The following is a 23,106-nucleotide window of genomic DNA, read 5'->3' on the forward strand; positions in this document are numbered from 1 at the left end:
AGGCTGTTTTGCTGGTATATATTTGAAGTGCTGAGCATCTCAGCTATAATGCTCAATAATGTATTTACAAGATTTTAAAATTATTTTTCATTTCTCACTTCCTTCTGTTTCTCTTCTTCTGCTCTTCACATTTCATATGTGCCTGCATTTCAGACTGTGATGTCTCTTTAAACTCCTGTGCAGTGAACTGTCCCTTACATATGAAATAAGAAATAATTCAATTTGGCCAGCTGTGTGCTAATCTGGAGTTTGCAGAAGACCCTATTAACTGTGTTTCTGCACAGACTCTTTGAAATTTGTAAAGCAGCAATACTGGCCTTTTTGTCTCTTTCTCATCCAAGTATGCCAGGTCCGACCAGCCTGCAGCCAAGTTTACAGCTTCTTTCACTCTGCTGACCCCTCTGCCTGCAGACTTGAACCTTTGTTGGAGAAAAGATTCCATCTTCTTCCTCCATTCAGTGTCCCACGGTACCAGAGATACCCACTAGGGGATGGAAGATCTCACCAGTTAGGTATAGTGCCTGTTTTCATAGCTCTCATTGCCTGTTGTTCTCTTAAGTGTTCTCTCCTCATACAGCTCGAGAGAATTTGAAATAGCAATGTGCCAGCATGCTGAAAACAAACTCTGGGACTGAGTAGCACAGACATACTTAGCAACTGTGGAACCAAAGAGGATTACTAAGAAAAATTTTTCTTATGCATGAGGTTTGTGATACTAGTTGTGTTAAAGAGGAGTTTGAAGGTGATACCACTGTTCTAGTTGAAGTATCACTTGGAAAATTCCATATCCTTGACTATAATTTTAAACAAATTATTTTTACAATTAGTTGGCCTTTGCCTAGATCTTCATATGTTGTTTCTTTTGGTCACTTATGGTTGGTTTGTTGTAGATATCTACTAGGACAAATCAGACCACTGAGCAGTCTTGATTGCACTTCTCCAGGGTGGATTACTAAGCAATAGTTATGTTGGTAATAAAGATTTGAATCCAGGAAAAGAAAACCAAAGAGAAATGGATTGATTTCTGGGGAAGAAGGAGAAAGGAGTGGATGAGCAAGGTGCTAGTAGAAGGAATTGTGCTTTTTTGACTTAATAGAAAATAAGGTAAAATCATATGAAGTATCTTTGACTTGTCACGTTATGCAAAAAAGGACATTTTGCTCATGCCAGAAATAGGACCAGAGAAGTATCACAGATTCCCAGGACTATGTAGTTCTTCTCAGAAAATTACTTTAAAATGAGTAGGGTTGAGTGTGAACTAAAATAGCATCCCAGCATCACTACCCAGTTTGGAAGATCTGGCCAAAAGCACCCAGCTGCCATTGCACGTTCATGGCAGTAGGGTGTGTGCTTTCTCTGTGCAGTCATGCTGGGTCATGCTATTCGCACTCTGAAGGAGGAAGTTTCATCCATGAGCATTAAATGAGATATTATTCAGGAAAACATTCATTAGCCCTGCATTTAAAAATAGATTAATAAATAAGGAAATAAGATATACACAGATGCACTAGTTTCAAAACCACGGTGTGCATCCTTTTTTTGTTATTTTCACTTTTGTAACCTGCAGGTGATGCTCTCCACAATCACAGTGGTCTGTTCCTTGAGAATAGCTCTTTGAACATACCTTTCTCTCAGGAGAGTCCTGGATCTCCAAATACATCTGATCAACCACAAGGGAAAACAAGAAAGTTGAGCTTGGCCAGCATGAACAGTGAAAACTCCGGGTCAACTGAAAGCTTGCCATCAGCATGCCTCACCAACAGTGAGTGAAGCTTTGTGCCCGGTGCTATTGGATATGGCAACAGCCTTTCTCTTTGCATTGTTTCTGTGAAAAAGTTGATTACGAAAAGAAAATATATCTGCTTGGAATTTGGGGAGAATGACAATAGCCAAAATTTCTGCAATTTTACATAACACAAGTTATCTTTCTTTTCTGTTTGTAATTATATAGATAAAGTAATAGAAGTCAGTTTTATATTATGGTGTTACTCATAAATAGCCACAGGAGTTTCATAATAACAGGGGTTTATGATCATGTTCCAGGCATGAAGCAGCATAGGTAGATAAGATTTGTTACTCATAATTAAAAGTGCTGTAAATGAGTATATTGTCTTGCTATGGACTACAGTCATATGTGTATGTATGTATGTATGTATGTATGTATGTATGTACGTATCTCTCTCTCAATATTTGTTTCACTGTTTGGGAGGCATTTGCAATTCTTACCCTACAATATGATTATAAAAGTAGTAATCTTTCACTGTACATTTTCCATGGACTAGAAAGCAGTGGGGATCATGCTGAAGTGATTTCTGCTTCCCAAAACTTGGACCCAGAAGAACTCTTTAGATGTTAGGCAGTTAAGTGATGATGCAGTCAGTAAAAACTGTACTTTTGTGAATGATAGATAGCTTTAACAGACTTCAAATGTCAAGAGTAAGAAAGCAGAAAACCTAATTCCATTATGTAGCTTAAAATGAAGACAGCAAGAAATGTATTGATATAAAAATGTTATGCTATTTTGTTTCATTTTTTGTAGTTACTGCAAAATGGTGGGGAACAAAACGAATAGATTATGCCTTGTATTGTCCAGATGTGCTGACAGCCTTTCCAACGGTGGCCCTGCCACATCTCTTTCATGCCAGCTACTGGGAATCAACAGATGTTGTGGCCTTCATCTTAAGACAGGTAACTGGCAGGTATTTTTTTTTAATCTCTGCAACAGATAACCTTGTACTTGTTAATTGCATTTTCCAAGGGTCAGTCTTTAAATCTTTCAGTCAGTTAGGTGGCTACGTGTGGATGCATCACATACAAGTGCATTTAGGAGTGACAGATCTGTATTTATTGGAGAGGTAAAGGGGACAGTGAGCCCACCATTAGCACTGCTGGCTTTGTGACCAGTAATATTGCGCCTTTATGCATATCTCACCCCTCCTGTGCCCCAGATCAGTCTAACCCTGTATTATATATTAATTTTGTCCTGGTTTTGAAGGAATAGGCTATCTCCAGCCTTACATAATTATATATCTCCCTATTAAGTATCAAATTACTAGCATACATCTGATAGTAAACCAGCTTGAAAATACTGAAAATAAGAAAAATACTGAAAATAAGAAAGTCGAGTCTCTCCTTTACAGGACACTTTCCTAGCCTTGTAAGCACATTACATCTTTTAGAATTTATTAAGCTTTTCAAGCTTAGATATTTAGAATATATCTCTAAAGCTGTATGTGAGCTTACAGCTCTACATAAAGGACTAGTTAGTTCCAGTACAGTCTGGGCCTTCTACCCTTGTTGGGGGTTAAGAATAAGACTACTGGCTCCTGAATGCCCTGTGGCTGCATGTATTGCCTGCACATTACCTCTAGTGAATAGAATTTATGCCAATTTGTTAAAAACCATGCTTACTTCTCAACACTGCTGTAATTTGTTGCAAATCAGCTGCTTTGCTGACTGTGATTGCAGCATGATTTTACTCAAGGGACTTCATCTAAGACATCTTTTAAAAGAATTCTAGATCACTCTCTTAGCAAGGGTACTGAGATTGTAAAACTTCAGCACAGAAAACCAGCTGTTCATCTTGAAAAATTTGCTAATCTGTTTCTCATTCAAAATAGCTATTTGTGATTGCAGGTACAACACACAGATTTCAGCGAGACAGAGCTTCTGGTTTCAGTTGAAATGTGGCATAACGCACACCCAGATTCTGAATTCTGTAGGTTGTGTCCTGAAATCTGAGTTGGACATGAAAGTTTCTTGGTAAATGTATGATGTTTGGTGATGTTTAGGTTGTAAGAATGTGTATGACATAATAAGGTTCTGCAAGTTCAGTTGGATTTCAGTGGGTCCTTGTGGGTCCCTACCTATCAGCTACTGAAGTAGTAATACCGAAAAGGGATAAGAAACATTTTCTCTGAGTAGATGTGTAGAAAATCAGTATAGATGATGTCAGGAGTCTGATGTCTGCCACATAAAGGACATTAAAAAATGCTTGTGTGGTTTTATGCTGCTTTACTGACTTTGCAGACCATAGACAATGTGACTTGTCACTTGATACCATCCTAATGTTTTCACTGTTTCTCTGGAGGAATGTGTAGGCTCTGCTGTGAATGAAAAGCTGTTCAATAAGTATTTGAAATTAAGTGTTGGCCAACAGAGTGAAAGCAGTTTCTTTGTCTGTGCAGGTTTTGTGGATATATGGATTTACCACTCTACTTGCATTGTGCTTTTGGCTCTGCAGTGTCACTCAACTGGGGCAGCAGTGTAATTTCTCTTTCTTTGCCAAGTACCAGGACTCCTCAGGCCACAAGCTGTTTATTAAAATATTAATATAATTTCAGGTCATGAGGTATGAAAACGTAAATTTCAAGGAAAATGACAACCTGGATCCAGAAACACTAAGTCCATCCAATCCACGAGAAAAATGGCTACGCAAAAGGACACATGTCAAATTGAGAGTAAGTTTAACACTGAATATATATGGCAGCTATGGAAGATGGGTTTGACAGAAATTTAAATGGAGTTTGATCTCCCCAAGTAAGAGTTTACATAACTGAATATCACTAAAGAGCTGAAAACTGATAACTTAATCCAGAGGCAGGCAGATCAATGGTTAGGGAATATGAGCAATGTCATCTTGGTTTATCACTTCATGTTGGGAGAAAGTATTTCTTTCTTTCTTTAATATTTATTCTTTAATTTTTATATTTCTTTCTTTAAATAACAGGCCCTAAGTTTCCATTATGCAAAGAGCTTTCTTTTATGCTGGACAAATCCATAAGCCAAGCAGAAATATTTCCTACTTTCTTCAGGTGCTAAGTCAATTAATAATGTCAGTTAAAGTGCATGTGCCCTGCGCATAGTGATGTGGCACTGTGGCCCCACTTGAAGTGAAAAAGAATTGGCTTTCCCTCAAATGTTCTCTCTTGTTTGGTCATTTTGAGTACTCTCTCTAGAAAGTCTATTCAGGAACCCACCATAAGTGAAAATTAGGCTCCAGCTGAAATGGGAATGCAGTGCACTTCATGTACCTCAGACATACTGCCCAGGACTGTGTTTCTGTGTCACTGTTCATAACAAAATAGAGACATACCCTTCTCATCTTCTGTTCTTATTTCAGAATGTGACTGCTAATCACCGAGCTAATGATGTCATTGCAGCAGAAGATGGTCCTCAGGTACTGGTTGGGCGCTTTATGTATGGACCTCTGGACATGGTGGCTTTAACAGGTGAAAAGGTGAAGTCTGAGTAATCCATTTTCTTCGTTTTACTTGAAACAGTTGTTGAATGTAGCACACATGTACGGTGTCAGAGAAGGCCTTACAGTGAGGGGAAATGTCACTAGCCCCCTACTACTTAGGCACAAATATGCTATAAAGTGGGCTTTCCTGATGGCTGACCTGTTTCTGAGCTCTCATCTCTCTTACCTGATTATGGGTATCTCCTTTGGTTGGTGGTGAGTGTGCTGTGCAGTGCCAGCTGTACCACCTACTGGAGACAATTAACTTTCCGAGGAAGAAGGAAAAAGAATTTTATAGTAGTTGACAAAGCAGTAAAAGAAAACCGCATATCATCCTATCCAGGTAAAACAACTAGATAAAAGAATAGGCATTCTAGAAGCTAGGTGGCTGCTGTATCTTACACATGGGCAAGTAAAGATTAGTTTTAGAAATTAGTAGTGATGTGACAATTGAAACAGTCATTCCTAAAGCTGCCTGCAGAAGCCAGGCTTACAGCTAATAAAGCCAAGCATCAAGTGAACACATTTTTTCATATTCACTGATATTGTAGGAGTTTCTGAGCAAACTAAGAGAGCAATGCTGCTGAGCTGAGGGCAAAACTGAAGCATGTAGGCTTCACTTGGCTTGTTTCAGGTCTAGCAAAGTATTTAATATAGTTTATGTTAATTTTGATTAAATATTTCAGTTGAAGAAAACCATATTGATTAAATCTTTTGATAATTTGAACTGTTTTGGTTGTAGGCGAGATTATAATATGAGAAAGATTTTGTCTCAAGAACCAGATGCAGGAGGTTTTCTTGTAGGTTGAGTGTGTGAAAAGGTAATATAGCTATGCAAGATAAAATTGTTTTTTTCCTAGATTAGGGCTCTTCCCAAATTTCTGACCTCTATGTTTGACATGTGCAGTGCTAAGATCGGGGCTTTAAATTATGAAGACAATAAACTCTCGTATGTTAGAAAGCATTTGCTTATTGAGAGGACTCTCTTTGAAGTTATTAACTGAAGTTCCTTCAAACTTCCTTGAAAGCTTTTACTACCAGACATGGCTGGAGATACTAATATTATTGAGGCTTGGCAGGCCTTGCACATTGCGGGTGTTTTGTTGGCTGTCACACTAGATTACTGTTTCATTGGTTTTGCAGGTGGATATCTTCATAATGACTGAGCCATCTTCGGGTAGGTGGGTGTATTTTGACACAGAGATATCCAACAGCAGTGGACGAATATCCTACAATATACCTGAACAGAAGAGACTGAGAGTTGGTGTGTATCCCATCAAAATGGTGGTCAGGTAATAACTCCAAGCTGGAGCTAAAGCTGTGATGGGTTGTGGTGATCAGGAAGGAACTTCAAAACTGAGTAAAAACATCATTTGAATCCCTGGTTGGGAGATTAAATCAATTAGGAGAATTTAGCTGAAATAGAATGTGTTGTTATCCACCAGTTAACAAAGTCCAAAGTCAGCTTACAATCCCATGCAGTGCAACTTGAAAAGGAGAAAATGTTTTACCTCAGTTAAATAAAAAAGGCAATCAATTCAAGAAAATAGTTACTGAAACACAAATAGAATTATATTCAAAAATGAAGATTTAGAGTGCAGGAGTAAGTTTCAAAAAGGAAAAAAATTAACTGTCCTCTTTTCATTACGCTGTGAGCACATATTTGTAGGAATCTTCATCACCAGATATGAACGTGGTCTTTAGATTACAGGTTTTAGGGAACATGAGGTGGTGGGATGAGAAGAGCTTTGGATTTCCTTGTCATTTACTCATTTTTTAACATCCAGTTCTCTTGGGGAAAATACATCATAAGGAAATGGTTTTTACATGTGTTTCCATGACAAGAATCATGTATGCCTGCTTTTTTTTTTTTTTTGGTTGTTGTTTTTGTTTGTTTGTTTGCTTGCTGCTTTTGTTTTTTTGTTTTTTACTTTTCTCAACTGGCATTCCCATTGCAAGGGGGGATATTTGGAAGAATAGAGGGTGGCTAATGTCCATATTATGAATTGTTAAGCTTATGGAGAAAGTTTGAATAGTAATTAGAGTACTTCAAGGTGTTTTGCGGGGTTTTTTTTCTAATTCTTTTGGCTACTTGTACGCATGTGATTTCTTATTAAGATCAGCTTCCAAATTTCTCTTTGAAAAACTATTTCCTAAAAGTGTAAGTTTTGATTGTCCCACATAAGACTGAAATCAGAAGCCCTATTTGACAGTGATTTTTAAAGCTGTAGGTCTAGAAAGATCTAATTTCAAATCTTAACTAGAACATGCAGAAAATACATTCTGACATTTTGCTTTTTAAATTAATTTCTTGCTTTGACTCTGCAGAGGGGACCAGAGCAGTGCAGCAAGTTACCTGACTGTACTGCCCCGAGGAATGGAATGTGTTGTGTTCAGCATTGATGGCTCCTTTGCAGCAAGCGTTTCAATTATGGGAAGTGACCCCAAAGTCCGAGCGGGGGCCGTTGATGTTGTCAGGTAAATGAGGTTTGAACACTTCAAATCTCCGACTTTCTGCTTGAACACAGTAGAAAGGAAAAGGGTTGTTATACTAAACAGACAGCAATTTTCTAAGGGCCAAGATTCTCTGCAGATATATTTCTGTATTTTCTTGCACAGAATATCTGCCTGAATTTCAGAGAAATATTACAATGCTGTGGATTACATTGAAATTTGTAGTTTAAATTGCCTAAAGACAAAAATTTGCCTCTTGGGAATATGATCTTGAAGTGTGTGCAGTGAGTTAATAATGATTCCATGTGTATTTTGTGTTTCACTAATTTCAAATAAGGACATATTTGTACTTAAAAAATATCAGGTGCCATGAACGCAAGAATGTTTTTTGGAGGAAAAGTGAAAAGGCCTTTTAATTCATTCTTGCAGGTCTGTTAATGTTGCACTGGATGGGAAAAGGCAGTTCTCATTTTGGAACTTGCATGAGAATGTAAAGTGTCAGTTTTCAAGGGTTTCCATTCCTTACAGCTGAAATGGCAGGAAATCTCATTAAAGATTTCAAAAGTAGCAGTACCTGATGTGTTGCACGGTTTATTCTAAGTATATTTTTGAATGGCTCTTAACATTTTAGGTAATATTTTGTATAAGAATGTCTCTTGCTTTCCTCCATCTCCCCCAAGGTGTAGACATTATTACTTAGTTTCTGGATTGGAGCAGAGACTTAGGCATGCTGCTGTCCACTTGTTGAAGGATTTCATATGACTTCTAACTGGTCTGAGAAAAGATGCTGACCTGACCTGTGAGCATTGTTGCTCTTTCTGCACTTATATAATTTAACTGCTTCTTCTGACAGGCATTGGCAGGACCTGGGATATCTGATTATCTATATCACCGGCCGTCCAGATATGCAGAAACAGCGTGTAGTTTCCTGGTTGTCCCAACACAATTTCCCACAAGGGATGATCTTCTTCTCAGATGGACTCGTTCATGACCCACTGCGACAAAAGACCATTTTTCTCCGGAATCTCATGCAAGAGGTACTAGAAACCTATTTGTAGCCTTAAAACCTCTTTTCAGGGAATGCAATTCAGTAGAGATCTCCCTTCTTTCTGAGCAGTAAGTCTTACTGAACATCACAAAGTCTTTTGGCCACTCCTCACTTCTTTTCTCACTTTTAAAAGAGTAAGGAAAGCTGATAAAACATCCAAAGGGACCTCCAGTCATGACAAATCAGCAAATGAACTGTTTGTCCTTTCCTGTGCACATAGCTGTAGTTCTTGCTCACATGCAGGCAGATTGATTTAGCTTTCTGTGGTTTGCAAATTGAAATTGTTAACAGGAAACTCATATGCTGCTTTACTGTAAATCAAGCACCAGCTTTGTAGCTGCATGGTGTTCAATAAGTGCGTTCACTTTGGAAGTAATGTTTGTTTCAGTGCCACATCAAAATCTGTGCCGCATACGGTTCCATGAAGGATATTTCTGTGTACAGTGTCTTGGCTCTGTCGCCATCCCAGATCTACATAGTTGGACGATCCACAAAGAAATACCAGGCACAGTGCCAAGTAAGTAAGTCTTGCTATTCAGTCAGGAAGACCTAGGGAGGACGAGGCAATGCATGCAAGTGAATGCACGTGCAAACTTACAAATACATAAAGCAGCAACGGTATTTCAAAGAAAGGCAGTTGGGGTTATAAATGAGGCATTTTCTGGAAGGGTAAATAGTAAAGAGAATCAAGTGGTTGCAGGTTGTATCTACAAGTGAATGCATTGCATATTTCTGAATGACAAAATGAAATGGGTCACTTCAAAAAAAAATTGAGGGGAGAGGAGTATTAGTATTTTATAGGTGTCTAACTGGGATGCCAGTGATCAAAACTTGATACCTCATAGCACTCATTGGTCAAGGCATCAGTAATTTGTCACTCCCTTCTTTTCTTCCTATTTCAGTTCCTCAGTGAAGGTTATGCAGCCCACTTGGCCTCGCTGGAGTTCAGTCTCCGTTCACGACCCAAAAAGAACAACTCTCGGATGATCTTGAGAAAAGGCAGCTTTGGCCTCCACTCACAGCCCGAGTTTTTGCGCAAGAGAAACCACCTCCGCAGGACTATGTCTGTGCAGCAACCTGACCCACCTTCCTTAAACCCCAAGCCAGAGCGTGCTCAGAGCCAGCCTGAATCAGACAAAGATCATGAGAGGCATTTTCCTTCCATTGCTTGGGTTCGAGGTGGAGTTCACAAATTTGAATCTATTCCCTAGGAGGATTGGGACTGTAGATTTTGGATGCACCCCATAAAACTTGTGGACATGCCTGAAAGGTAGTATTTAGGCAGCTCCAAATTAAGAGAAGTGGACAGGAATTTGTACCTTGGAGTCTTCCCTGTTCTGACATCTGCCTTCTTACACCAACTGGGGCACTTCCAGTCTCTTCCTCTTATCATGTGTATTGGGGAAGTTTAAAACAATCTAAAACTATCACAAGTTTATCATCATAGCAACAGGTTATTTTTGGGAACAAATATAATATGTGCAGTAAGAGGAAAAGATACTGATTTTACTCAGAAGGATTGTGGTATCAGCTAATTAGCTGCACCCAAACCAGCATCAAGGGTAGGTCCTGTAGGTTACAGAGCAGGTTTACATTTTAAACATTAAGTAGTCATGTCTGTTTCCACTTCACTTTTCAATAAAAGTGATAAAAGGGAAGCAGCAGCGGAAGCTACAATAACAGGTGGTTAGGACTTCTACAAGATGCTTTCTGGGTGCCTTAAACCCAAGGTTTCCTTTCAGCCTACAGTGTTGGTCAACAGACTCCAACATGGGCACTCTCATTTGTGTGAGGTGCTGGACAAATAAGTGCGAGAACTTCACTTGTGAACCAAACATAAAAACTTCATGTTAAAAATAAATATGTCAGCCACAGTTTAAACACAGTTAGCGTTGTTGTAACCAAAGTAGTGTGCAACTGTACAAAGATCACATTGTTTGTGGAAGTCGATGACTGTGCAAAAATGTGTGGACTACTCCAAAGAAGATGGCTCTGATGATCTCAGTCTGAGAGTCAGATCCTAAGAGGGCAAGCTAATAGGAACCCTTTTACTAAGGGATCTGCAAACTTCAGAGCAATTGCTTTTTAATTATTTACACTGGAGGGGAAAAAAAACTAATTAAGTAAATTGATAAATTGTTTACCTTCTCATGCTTCACAGCAACTTCTGCATTAAGACAATCTGTAGCATTCAGAATTATAGCATTTGAGCTTCAAAGAGCGGACATGCAAAAATACAGGTAGACATTTCTCTGCTGATTTCAATTTCTCTCTGATCTCTCAATGGACTTACTAGAAGTAAAATGTGTGATGTTTTCCCTAAGTAGTAATATTTCTAGAGTGTTATAGTTACTTTAACATAGTAGCAGTTTGCAGATTCTTCATGCAGATACTTCGATGGAAATTCATCAAGAAAATTTTAATGACTGAACTGATGCATGTTTTAAACCTGCAATGAAGTTACAAGTGCACATAAAACCCCTGTTTTTTTAGAGTTAAAAACATACTATTGACACTGAGAAAGCTTGAAGTCAAAAGAACATTCCTTTTTCAGGTTTGTTGTTTGTTTTTTATTTCAGGGAATTGGGGTAGAGAGGGTGTGATGCCTCTCCATTCCCCTTTCAGGTTTTGCTAGACCAGACAGAGTCTCTCACCAAGTCAGTTAATGATTTTAAAAGTTAACATGTAAAACAATAAATGCAATGGAAAACTATTAAGACAGTGCAGAAGTAAAGTAAGTCTGTACTTTCTGTTAACCATGAAGTTTCAGTGGACTTTTGGAATGGTGTAAGAGAGTAGCTTTTGCCTTAAGAGGCAGCAAAATAGGTTGTAAGTGGAGATGTTTGATTTATATTTTCAGACATTACTTGGCAAGATTGTCAGTTATCTATTTCAAACTTCCTGAAATATCTCTGGCACATCAGTAGTTGGTTGTTTTGTTGTTGTTTGTTTTTTTTTTTTTTTTTTCCTATTGCTTCCATTAAGGGAAGGGGTAACCTCTGCTAAAGATTAAGGAAAGATGTAAAATGTTTGGTAGCAAACACTCTTTGGGAGCAGGTAAATACGTTACAAGGGGCTAGGGTTTGTGCTCTGTTGCTACAGAAGCTAAATGAAAGATAGCTTGCAAACTGCATTGAAACACTCTTAACATTTACAAATGCTTTCCCAGTAGTATCATAGTTTTTGAACCCATGAAGTTGGAGAAATTATTCAATGTTCTGTCTCACTGCACACTGTCTCACTGTATTAATTCTAGTCACATAGTCCATTTCTTCTCTGCTTTGCACCATGAAGAGGTTGCACAGGTGCACCAGCCTCCATCTCCTTCTAGTGAATTTACTGTTAGCACACTCCTGCTTGTTAGTTTTAAATGGGCATGGAAATACAAGGCTTGTGAGAGGAACTTAATAGGAAAATATTTAGTTTGATGAGGGGTCTAAAATATTGACTGATCAAAAAGTTCTTTTTAATCATTGGATGTTGTTTAGCATGTCTCCTGACTGTAATCGCTATTCCTGTTCAAAGCTACTGTTGTTTTAGCCATCTACCTCTATCACCCAAGAGACTTGAAAACCTATTTTTTTTGTTTTCAATTGCTGTAGTAGAAAGGTCTACTGCCTTTCAAAAGAGGGATCTGTGTGTAATTCTGTGACTGTATTGAAGGAAATAGTGTCTAAGTACAAGGTTAGAAAAATCTCCTAGGTTATAAAGGGCTGTCTTTTACTCTTGGAGACATAATGTCATTTTACATTTACATCAAGACTCTGATTTTGTGTATTTCTATTAATAGCTGGGTCACCTTTACAGTAGTCACTGTGCTGGCTTCCCTTAAGAATATTAGGAGCTAATAGCAGTAAAACAAGTGTGTGCGTGTGCATGTGTGTATATGATTTAGTGTGGTAACAATTTCAAAGTTTCTACACATGGTATTAAAATCAAGCTGAAAATACTCTCCCTAACTTTTTCATACAATGTATGAGAGCTTATATGCATAATTCCAGCACTGCTGATTGCTCATGGCTAGAATGGTTTATCTTGTGATCCCACACTCCAGCTGTGCACTTTGGCAAAATAGTGACACGGGTTTCTTAGTTACACACTTTGTTCACATGGAACTGCATCCAGTCATTCACAGGCATTCAGCTTGCAATTGGATTTCAGTTCTACTTGTGTTTTCATGGAAGATCAGTCCCTTAGGAAGCCATTCGCTGAGGCTAAGTTTGATCCTACAGTCATCTTATTCTTGATTGCAAGTCCTCATTGCTGCAGTTTCTGTGCAGTCAGCACTTACTTAAACTACATAGACTATGAAAGTGTTTTAGCATATACAGAAGGGAAAGGGACAGTGAAGTCAGGTGGGTGTGCCCAAAGAATATACATTATATTCATCAGTTGTTTCAGCACCATCTTTTGTTTAGTGCCTCCAGTGTGTAACAGAAAAGCACATTCTTTTTAGTGTGCTGCCTGGAGGAAGCATAAATGAAATTGTAAAACACAAAATCGTTAGTCTAGTGGGTGCTAAGGTTACAGTACAAGTCTGCCACAGTTGGAAGCATTTACTTCTTTGTCCTGTTGATATGGATCCGTTTTAAAATTACTGTAAAAAATGGCTGTGATTAATAGCAGTGGTAGAGTTATTTCAGATATTGTGAAAACACACCTTCACAACTGTGGTGTTTTGGTTTTGTCTGTGTGTATGTGTGTATAGCTGCTGGAAGACACTAGTTTTGGTTCTGCTTTCACAGCAAATTTGTAACCAATACACATTATAAAAAAAAAAAAAAAAGAACAAAACCAACTCAAACACAGCAACAGTGGCTGTCTGTTCAAATTTGTTGTCTAGCTAGGTAGGTTTGGAACACGATATCATTGTATTGATTGCAGAATTGAATAGTGATGTTAGTCCAAATCTGCTTATTTTGAATAACATTTTTGTTTGCGTACACTAGTGCTCTTGGTATAGATTTTTGCTTGACCAAAGTATTCCTGTTTAGTTTTGTGGCATGGTTTGTATCTATTCAGCATAAAATTCTGTTAGGTGTAAAAATGACAAAGTACTGGTAATTCTTATTCATTGGGGTTCATGAGAGCTGTCATTTTTGTTTGTTTACATTAAACTAGTCTTAATTTATACAGATTACTTCACTTTTTCCTCTAGTATACCTAGGGAAGTCACTTCCAAACAGCTAAAACTTTCACTGGTTATGTAGAAGTGGAATTATCAGTAAACTAGAGGGAAAAAAATTACACTCCCTGGTTTATGCAGGACAAAGACATTTTTCTCAGAAGCCCTAGTATTCTGCAAAATAGCCTTTGTTTACCATTAGTAGTGAACAAGTTGTCCTGTTTATACATTGCAGTCTTTCTTTAGCCAGGACACTACCAATGCATGTATTTAACAAATCCTCAATACTTAGATCTATAGTATCATCATAGAATCTATAGTATAATTTATGGAATAAATTTAGAAAGAGAAAACTTTTTCCCTTCTTTCTATACCATTTCTGTTTTAAACTTGCTAAAAGCTTTTTTAATAAGCATTTAAAACAATACCTGAAACCAGTAGGTATTTTGTTTTAAAATTTGTAAGTCCAACAGTTGTTACTGAACAAGTAGGATTTTCCTCAGTTTTTTTTCCCTGTTGCCATCTAGGCTGCAGAAAGGTGAGTACACCATCATAGGACTAGCTGATTGGAGCATGGGTATCTTTTTAGTAAACTCATTGGCTTGATAATGGAGAGATGAGGATTATGCACCACAATTTCATGATTTTTCTGATTAGATTGACTTGTGGCATCTGAACTCAAGATTTTTGCATTGAATTGTTCATGTCAGGCATGCAGGGGAGAAAGTGGCACTTTCATCCTCATCTGGAGCTGGTACAGGATAGAATTCCTATACACACAAAACCTTCCAGCCTACCTTCTCTAAGAGCAGTGATTCCTCATGGTCTGTGTTCAAAGCTTAAGCAAAAATTGTGGGTTTGTGAAAGTAATTAAGACTTCCATTATGTTTAGTCACTCAAGGTAACAATATGTTCCTATAGATAAGCCTAAATTCAGAACCCCCATAAAAATGGAAGTAATAACACATTTTTCTGGATGAAAATATCTGTTTTTCAGAAATAAGACCTGGAACAGCTAGAATCATGTGCATGGATACTGGAATTGAAGTCATGTGTTGACTTTTTCACTCATTTTAAGTCAAGCCCAAACAGATTATTACAGTTTAGCCACTACTTGTATTAATCTCAATAAGCTATCCTTGAAACTGAATGGAATTTTAGGGGGTTGGGGGAGATAAATTTTACAGTTCATTTGTCATTTCTATGGATGTATAGAACATAGGAGGGGGAAAAGAGAGAGGCAGGTTTACTGTGACATGGTGGGAGATGGAATATTAGAGATCGCAACACTGAAACGTGATTTGCAGATAGCAAGTTTGAAAGGTAGTGTTTTACCTGGATGACTGGTATACAGCCCAGAATGGCAGTCCTCTCACAGAACCCCAAGTTTTATGCATAATTTGTTTTTCTATTTGTTGGGGTGAAAAGGGGCAGTCCCCTTACAACTGAATTCACTCAAGGAAACTTGAAATTGTAGGTGTTCTTTCAGTCCATAATTTTATTAAGTGCATACTTTTAAATACTGTCAGTGAGAAGGTTCTATCTGGTGACAAATGTTTATATTTCTTATGGCTGCCTTGTAAAGATTCAAAAATGTACAATAATGAATTTCTTAATATGAAATAAGGAGTAAGATTTCTACAACTGCTATAGATTTTGATGTGAGCTGGTTTTTAAAATCTTAAAACAGATTAGCCACTTAAATAAAACCTTCTTGCCTTTAAACAAACAGTGTCACTGATTTTTCTTACCAGTAATTTGAGAAATATTGGATCACGATTGTACGTGTCCGAGTAGCTGGTGGAAACATTATAAGTAGAAGCCGGTTGATCTGTCTGAAATAATACTTAGATTGGAGGTCAACTTTTCAAAAATCTCCAACTCTCCTTCCTTTTCAAAAGTCATAGAAAAAAGCATTTCACTAATGAGACAAGATATTTGTGAAAGCTTTATAGAAGTAGTTTCAGGACATACAAAGGACAACTTAGAGATACTATACTTATACTTCCATATAGAAAAGTTGTTTAAAAACCCACAAAATACACACAAACACTAGATCAAGAAATAACACAAGCTAAAATTCTCAGTTATCTGAAAGTCTAGAAGTCTTCAGGCTGGAAGGGTTGCTTTGATATTTCGAGGCCTCATTAACTGTTCAAATGTTTTAAAATGGGTTCATTTGAAAAGAAAAAAAAAATTTGGAGTAAGTTTAAAAATCAATACTCAAGTTTAAAAATCAATACTTATACATAAATCATAATTGAATGCTTTTCATATTTATACCTGATACCATTAAAATTTTAGTAACACTGGAACTACTAGGTCACATGAACATTTTAAAAATTACCAAGTAGAGCAAAGTTTCCCAAATCAGTCTTTTGTTTGAAAGTTCATTTTAGAGTGAACATAATTGGAGAAGCCTGCTCAAAGCTTACCATGGAAAACAGCCCTGCTGTTGAATTCTAAAAACTTGACAAATCTTTGCTTTCATGGGAAAGACTAAACTTTGTTATACCAAATGACAGACCAAAAAAGGCTTGTCAAATGAATGTTAATTTTATTAAAAGTAATTAGAAGCAAAATACAGGTATCAAATGCTAAGTATACATAATCAAAATACTTCCACTGTGATATTAACTAATCAGAGTAGTTACAACATGTTACATTAATTGTAGTAACAAATTTCTGTATATAACTAAAAGACAGATGCAGCACAAAAGCAATGTTTAACTCAACTGCCAAGATGCTATCTAAAGCATCAGTAAGAAATTACAAAGTTGATCTGATTTGTCTGGAGACAAACTACCTAAGATAGGATTAGATGGCTAATCCTTAAGGCCATAAAGTAAGAGTCCTAAAATGGCTCTGTTCTTGTGGCATGAATGACTCCACAGAATGCTGTTGCTTTGGAATGGCAGTTTTGCTTAGAACTCAAAGAAGCCACTACTATTTTATTAACTTCCAGCTAATGTGATTAATAACTTTAGTTTGCTAGTAACAAAAAAAACCCCAACAAGTTAGGCTTTCAAAATAATAGACCAATCTTTTTCACATGGAAAGTATTTGTGCTAAATCTCATGGCTGCTGGATACCAATTTAAGCACTACTCTTACCCAGGATTACCCCTCATAAGTCTGTCATAAGCCCTTGCTTTGGCCATTCTTACTGGCCAGTTCAGCATCATTTTCTAAGTACTTACTGCCTCACGAAATACGGTTTCAATACAGTTCCCTCATCTCAGCAGGGATAATACACTGTGGTTGGTACTATTTTGCTTCTCTCTTTACTTGAAAAGAGAAAGCAAGGAAAGTCCTGAGCTGTTTCATTAAAAAAAAGTGTAATGGCTCAATTAAGTGTATAGAGTGCAGCCTTTCAGGTGCTATTCAGACCTCTCCCTTATATGTGCTCATAAACTTGGAAACATGAAAAAATAGTTACAGCCATCTCTGTCTAGGTACCAAGTGTTCGATGGAGTTTCTTTGCTTGCCTTCTGATAGCTTGAGATGGTTTCAGGGATCGATGTACAGGCTGTGAGTTTCGTGCCATTAGATAGTAGTAGTTCGATATTGCTTGTTGCCTGCAGAAGAACAACAGGACTACCATGAGCAGCATGAAGTCAGTAGAGTTAATCAACTGGTTATCTCACATATTGCTGGAAAACAGAGAGGAGAAAGGAAGAGGTCTGGTACACTTTCACTGTGTAACTGTTCTAAACACTAGCAAGAAAGTATTTTGTTATCTTCAGTGAACGTAAATGGCAAGTACACAAATGAAGTACTGTGATATTTTAACTAGCAACAGGTGTATTTCTTGTGATATAATCTAATTCATTAAAATGCAAAACATTAGAAAAATACTTTGAATTGGAAACAATCATTTGAGATCAAGACTTGCTTCATCATTAAAAGAATGAAAACGAAGCACTAACATTAAAACTCATGGCAATTGGATACCAAAAGAGAAAGTCTCATGCAAGGCTAAAGGCACCTCCAAAAAAAGTTCATTTGACAATTATTCCAGTAGGCAACTAGGCAGTAACAGAGCACAGTGTATGCATCTACACATGCAGGAGTACTGTACTGCAGAAGCACTTCAAATGACTGTTGAAACTGTCAGTCCAGCATTTGAAACTGCTCTCATTTTTCTTGAAAAGTTCAATGAAGTGTCTTGCACCTGTCTTTGTTGCTAAAAATGGCACATAGTATTCAGGATGTACCTCTCCCTCTAACAAAAAGAACAATTCCAACATAATGGGTGAAAATATTTATGTCACATCCACTTGGGTACAATTGCTGTGTTTAAAAATGCCACCAATACAATTAATTATGAGCTGCTGTTAATTGTTATAGCATAGACTAAACTGCTATGAAAATTTGAGGGATGGAAAAGAAAGGCTGTAAAATCAGACAGCTCAGGATAACGGTTGATTCTCTCATGCTTTGTGATCATTAGTAACCAGTCAGAACTGATCCTGAGTGACAAAAAGATTAGTACTAGTCATTTTTGATCTGGAGTGAGAAAAGCTGATGTTTGCATAGGAGGTTCATTGTAAACCCATGAGGACTCACTTATCCATAATTTAGAGGTGAAGTTTTACAACTGCACAATGATCTGCTGTAGCAGAGATGGCCACAGTGAATATGAAGGAAGAACCCTGTGGTTCTACATAATACTGCCTTAAAGAAGCATGAGATAATAAGCCTTTCTCTCTATAAACAGCAGGTTTTCTCCCCACAGATGCATGCAGGCATAGCCAAGGTGAACAACTACTTTACCTGGTTGCTACTATCTTCAGTTACGAATGAGAGAAACTGTCACATCACTAGCAGATGGGAGAATATTAGGAGTGAGATTTAGTGAACTTTCAGTGGGTATGATAAAATTAACTTGATACAAATTTTAATCTATAGTTATCTAGACATGGTCCCATTGATACAAATTTTTGCAATTATCTGGGATGTTAAACCCTTACTTCTTTGTAGGTAAAGTATTTGATGCTAAACTCTCTTTAGAGAATTTGAGGTGCTTGACATTTAGTTATTGAATACTTTACATGGTCTAAGAGAAGAAGTTTAGGGAATCACCCTATGACAAGATTTCTGAACTTTAATTTTTATTTTCTTAATATGTCTAATTCAGAATGACATAACCTTCACAAATACAGCAGCCTACCACCTTGTGGATTAACAAAGGTGTTTTATAAGAGGCTTCTTCATTTGGGTACCATGGACTGTTTGGTAACATAATGCTACCTAATAAAAGTGTTTTTTAATGGATGTGCAGACATCAGTGACTGTGCCAGTACATTGGAATTTTCCCACCTCCTCCCCCAGTCTGGATTGGCACCTCTTTTAGACAAGAGTCAGGGAGGGATTGTTCTCACACAAGGTCAAAGGTAGGCTCCTTCTGATAAAAATCTGACTTCCACAACAAGGAAACTGAAGACAAGTAGAGCATTTGGCAGGTTTTAGAAGCTGCAAATCCAACTGCAGATTTAAACTTCACAGGTATCTTTAAGAAAAAACAGATGTACTACATTACACTTGGAAAAGTTCTGCAACTATTCCTAATCGTGAGTTACAGGGACTACTTGGCCTGCAATTGGCTATGTTCTGGTGGCAGGTAAAGTTGAGGGACACTTAGCAGTATTTACCTCTCCTCTTTCACAATGGCATCATCAAATGCTTGGGAGATATGCTTCAACTGGCAAATCCCTGAGGAGACCAGTTCCAGCTTACAATCAAACTCTCTGCAAACAGAATGGTCATTGCTACAGATCAAACAGGACAGGTGACAGTACTCAAGCCTTCATCCCTGAAGTACCACTCTTGTTACCTCTAGACTTTACCCAGAGAAGTTTAGGGCTGTGGAAATTATACTCTTAATTCCATTGGCCAACTGCTTCATGTCTCCATTCATCCCCCGAACAGCTATCTTCCAACTGAGACATAGGATTCAGGCTCACAAGGCTTGGATTCAACTTCTAGCTTTAACCTTTCTTGTGACTTCAACCAAAAGAAAAACCTGTGTGCACATTATTATTTCCCTAGCTCCCAACCCTTGATCTATTTTGTGTTTGTTCTTTGAGGCGGGAATCTCTCTACGTTATATAAAGAACTCAGCATAAGCAGAGGTATTCCTGGTATCTTTGGAATACAAACAGCAGCTTTGGAAAAGTTACAATTAAATCAGAGTAAGATACTGAGCATTTTCCTTTACCCAAAAGGCACCAGGAAAAAACTCAGGTATGTCTCTAAGAAAAAATTACTTTTTATGTTTCAGCTTTATGCATAGCTCAGTCCCAGTCCAGGGAGCTGGAACTACTTTCTTAACTATTCAAGCAGCACACAGCTTCAGGGGAATAGGACAGAAAACTTCATACCTTGCCTTTCACTTTATCAGATACTCTAATCAGTGTAATAAATTAAAAAAAAAATTAAAAAAAGTTTACAAACTAATGTGACTTACATCTTTCTGCTGGAAGGAGCAGGAGATGAATAAGGGCTCTTCAGTGCTGCTGCTCTTCTGGATCTCCGGAGAGAGAGAGCATTTTTACCAAGCCAGGATGAGAAATCCCTCCATTCTCTATGTTCTGACACCTTTGTTGGCCCAAGCAAGGCCCTTTTGCTGGACTTTGGAGTGCCTTTGGAACTGGCTGCTGGAGTAACACTCATATAGCAAGGTGTTTGAGGTGTAGCAGTTCTTTTTCTGGTAGAACTGGTTGCACAGCTTCTGCTGATGGATTCAGCTGGAAAGGTCACCATTGAGCGTACTGGGCTTTGGCAAGACTTCTGTATTTTCTGAAAGAAGCATTAGACATGTTAGGCTAAATGAAGTGAATTAGCCATGAGTTTGGAACCAGGAAGGCTAGGAATATTTGGGCTGAATTACTAGCTTCCATGCTCATATCAGGTTTCAACTAACATGAATGCATCTCAACTTCTGTACTCATTTGAATAGGAAGTCTCTTGCTTCCCTAGCCCTTGGCACTCATCAAGGACTTCAGAGCAGGCATTGGACAAAGCTCTTGCTTCTCCTATGCTGGAAAAATTCAGGCTCCACAACACAGAATACATGCATTTAAAAATCTGACATCTGCAAGAAAGGGAAGTGCAAGCTTGAATCTGCTACTCTGCTACCTTGTGGCAGGTTTTGTCAGTCTAAATTTAGATTAACTATAATGAAGAACATGCAAATAAATAGTATGGGTACAGGAGAATAAATAAAAGAAAAAAAATCCAAAGTGCTGCACATTTCTCAGTAACCATTCTTTGCAAATTATGGCAATTTCTACCCAATTTCCTCTGTGTAAAGGCTGTTCTGCAATATATGATTAAATACAAGAGGGGAAAAGCTCTTATAACAAAATAAACTGTTTTCACCTTCCTCCATGTTCTGCCAGAACCATAATTTGCCTGTCTATACTTTAGGAAAAGATATTAAAGATTTTAAAAGTTAGTAGCTATGAGACAAACACTAGGGTGTGCAAGTGTGTGGGAATGAACTCTCTGGAATGGAGCACTCAGTACAGAATTCAGAAATCTTAGTACTGGAGTTGAAGCAAAAACTATCTATCTATGTTCTACTGCAAAGACAAAGTACCTGGAACACTGTTCCAAAAGCATATGTTGCCGTTCTTTTAATAGTCTGAAGAGTTTGGCACCTCTGCCTTGGTTCCAGACTTTCCCTAGTTGGGGTTTCATGAAAATTCAACTCGACTGGCTTTAATGGTACCCGTTTCCTTAAAGACATGCGAATGGTATTGAGAGAACTCAGAGAGGCCCTTCTCTTGAATTTGTCAGGCACAGGGCTCTCATCCTCATTGAGGTCAGCTAGGAGCCGGTGTTTTCTCCTCGCCACTGTTGCTTTGACATTTTGGAGCACAGATGCCATCTTGTTCCAGCTCTTGATCAACTTTATTTCTAAAACAATGAAAATGAGACCAAAGCTTAGGCAGAACAAGGTGCAAAGCAGTGTAAAAGAAGATAAATGGAAACTGTTACACAATATATTCGGTTACACTTGCCTGAAACAAGAAAACAAGAGCTCAGCAGACTTTTAGTTGGAGAACAGGGTTGATTTTTGAAAGAGAACAGGTTGAAAGAGGTTGAAAGAGAACAGGGTTGATTTTTAAGGCTATTTAGGTTTGCTCAAGTCCACCAAGAAGCCTTGTATTGCAATTCCACTGGAAAACTCGAGTTTGAGAGGTAGAATGCTCTATTAGTGCATCTTTTTGTTTTATGTCTCAGATCAAGATTTGATATCCCAAATTTTTGCCCTCTTTAATCAAAACAACCTTCCACAGAGAGACAGGTCTACACAGCTGCTATTGTCTCCTGCCACACTTGCTAGCTGAAGGCTTCTGCTACAGTCCCAGTTATGATTATGGATACGTAAATCGTGAAACAGACAGGGTTATTACTGGCAGAAGACTTTGGTGAGAAGGGCTAAAATGCTAGTTATCTATATGACATATGATAATTTAAACATATATACTTTCCATCCTTGATTTTCACTAGTTAACAAACACGACTGAAAAGAGAGAGAGCGCCGCTGCTGTCCTACGGTTACAATGATCTGTTTATTAAACGGGTATTGCACAGGACAGCGCGGTGCCTTCTTTCTTCTGCAGGCCACGGCGCTCTGGGGTAGCCCCCGGCCCAGCCCCTGGACACACCCGGGCCCGCGCCTCGTCCGAGCCCCTCTCGCCGCAGGAACTCTGCTCTGCTGGCACTGGCCGTGCTCCCCGCCGACAGCCGCGGCAGATCCGCCGCGCCGCCACATCGGGCTAACGGGACTGGGCGGGACCAGCCGGTGCCGTTTTTGCGCCTACTGGGACAGTAGCAACAAGCGCGAAAAGTGCCGCCAAGGCCGGAGGAGACGGGCTCGGGCAAAGGGAGCCGCGACTGAGCCGCTCTGGCAGCTGCTCGGGGCAGTACTCACTCAGCGCGCCGCACGGGACCGGGACCCGGATCGGGACGGAGCCGCCAGCTCCCCACAGCAGCTCCTCTGTGCGCCGCCGCCGCGTTTGAACGCCGCGCCGCCCCCTCCGAGTCCCCGGATTGGCGCCGCCGCCGCCGCCGCCCGCCGCAATTGGCTGGGCCCCGCGCGGGGCTGCCGTTACTCGGCCGGGCGCGCGCGGCGCAGCCGGCGGTGAGGGAGCGGCCCGCGCTGGCTGAGGGGAATGTCCGGGCCCAGCGGCACAACCGCAGGGGCTGCGCTGCGCCCCCGCCGGCC

At 38.9% G+C, this 23,106-nt stretch overlaps 2 protein-coding genes across 3 annotated transcripts in view; one reads left to right on the top strand and one right to left on the bottom strand.

Annotated features, from left to right (window-relative positions):
* Nucleotides 1-11,440, top strand: part of PITPNM3 (PITPNM family member 3) — a 33,050-nt gene extending 21,610 nt beyond the window's left edge. The window contains exons 10-19 of the mRNA XM_058817767.1: nt 342-512; nt 1,568-1,762; nt 2,540-2,688; nt 4,344-4,460; nt 5,123-5,239; nt 6,386-6,534; nt 7,571-7,720; nt 8,550-8,733; nt 9,133-9,261; nt 9,647-11,440. Coding sequence (XP_058673750.1) covers nt 342-512; nt 1,568-1,762; nt 2,540-2,688; nt 4,344-4,460; nt 5,123-5,239; nt 6,386-6,534; nt 7,571-7,720; nt 8,550-8,733; nt 9,133-9,261; nt 9,647-9,955 — 1,670 coding nt within the window. The 3' untranslated portion in view covers nt 9,956-11,440. The remainder of the gene's footprint in view (nt 1-341; nt 513-1,567; nt 1,763-2,539; nt 2,689-4,343; nt 4,461-5,122; nt 5,240-6,385; nt 6,535-7,570; nt 7,721-8,549; nt 8,734-9,132; nt 9,262-9,646) is intronic.
* A 5,020-nt stretch (nt 11,441-16,460) lies between these two features.
* PIMREG (PICALM interacting mitotic regulator) lies at nt 16,461-22,859 on the bottom strand. 2 transcript variants are annotated; one of them, XM_058817938.1, is made up of 6 exons: nt 22,813-22,859; nt 21,472-21,791; nt 20,338-20,669; nt 19,523-19,618; nt 18,645-18,691; nt 16,461-17,446 (listed from the first exon to the last, which is right to left on the bottom strand). In XM_058817938.1, exons 2-5 carry the CDS (start codon nt 21,760-21,762, stop codon nt 18,661-18,663), a joined length of 750 nt encoding a protein of 249 aa, XP_058673921.1. In that variant the 5' UTR covers nt 21,763-21,791; nt 22,813-22,859; the 3' UTR covers nt 16,461-17,446; nt 18,645-18,660. The 2 variants fall into 2 exon arrangements, with proteins under 2 accessions (XP_058673921.1, XP_058673920.1); XM_058817937.1 differs by lacking the exon at nt 18,645-18,691.
* Nucleotides 22,860-23,106: the final 247 nt, after the last annotated feature.

The sequence above is a fragment of the Ammospiza caudacuta genome, chromosome 20, assembly GCF_027887145.1.
Source record: "Ammospiza caudacuta isolate bAmmCau1 chromosome 20, bAmmCau1.pri, whole genome shotgun sequence".
Lineage (NCBI taxonomy): Eukaryota > Metazoa > Chordata > Aves > Passeriformes > Passerellidae > Ammospiza > Ammospiza caudacuta.

Coding starts and splice junctions, on each gene's coding strand:
- PIMREG (XM_058817937.1), bottom strand. CDS start 21,762: ATGGCATCTGTGCTCCAAAATGTCAAAGCAACAGTGGCGAGGAGAAAA. Junction 20,670..21,471: donor CTTTTGGAACAGTGTTCCAG/GTACTTTGTCTT, acceptor TGCTTCTTTCAG/AAAATACAGAAGTCTTGCCA. Junction 19,619..20,337: donor GCTCCTTCCAGCAGAAAGAT/GTAAGTCACATT, acceptor TTCTGTTTGCAG/AGAGTTTGATTGTAAGCTGG.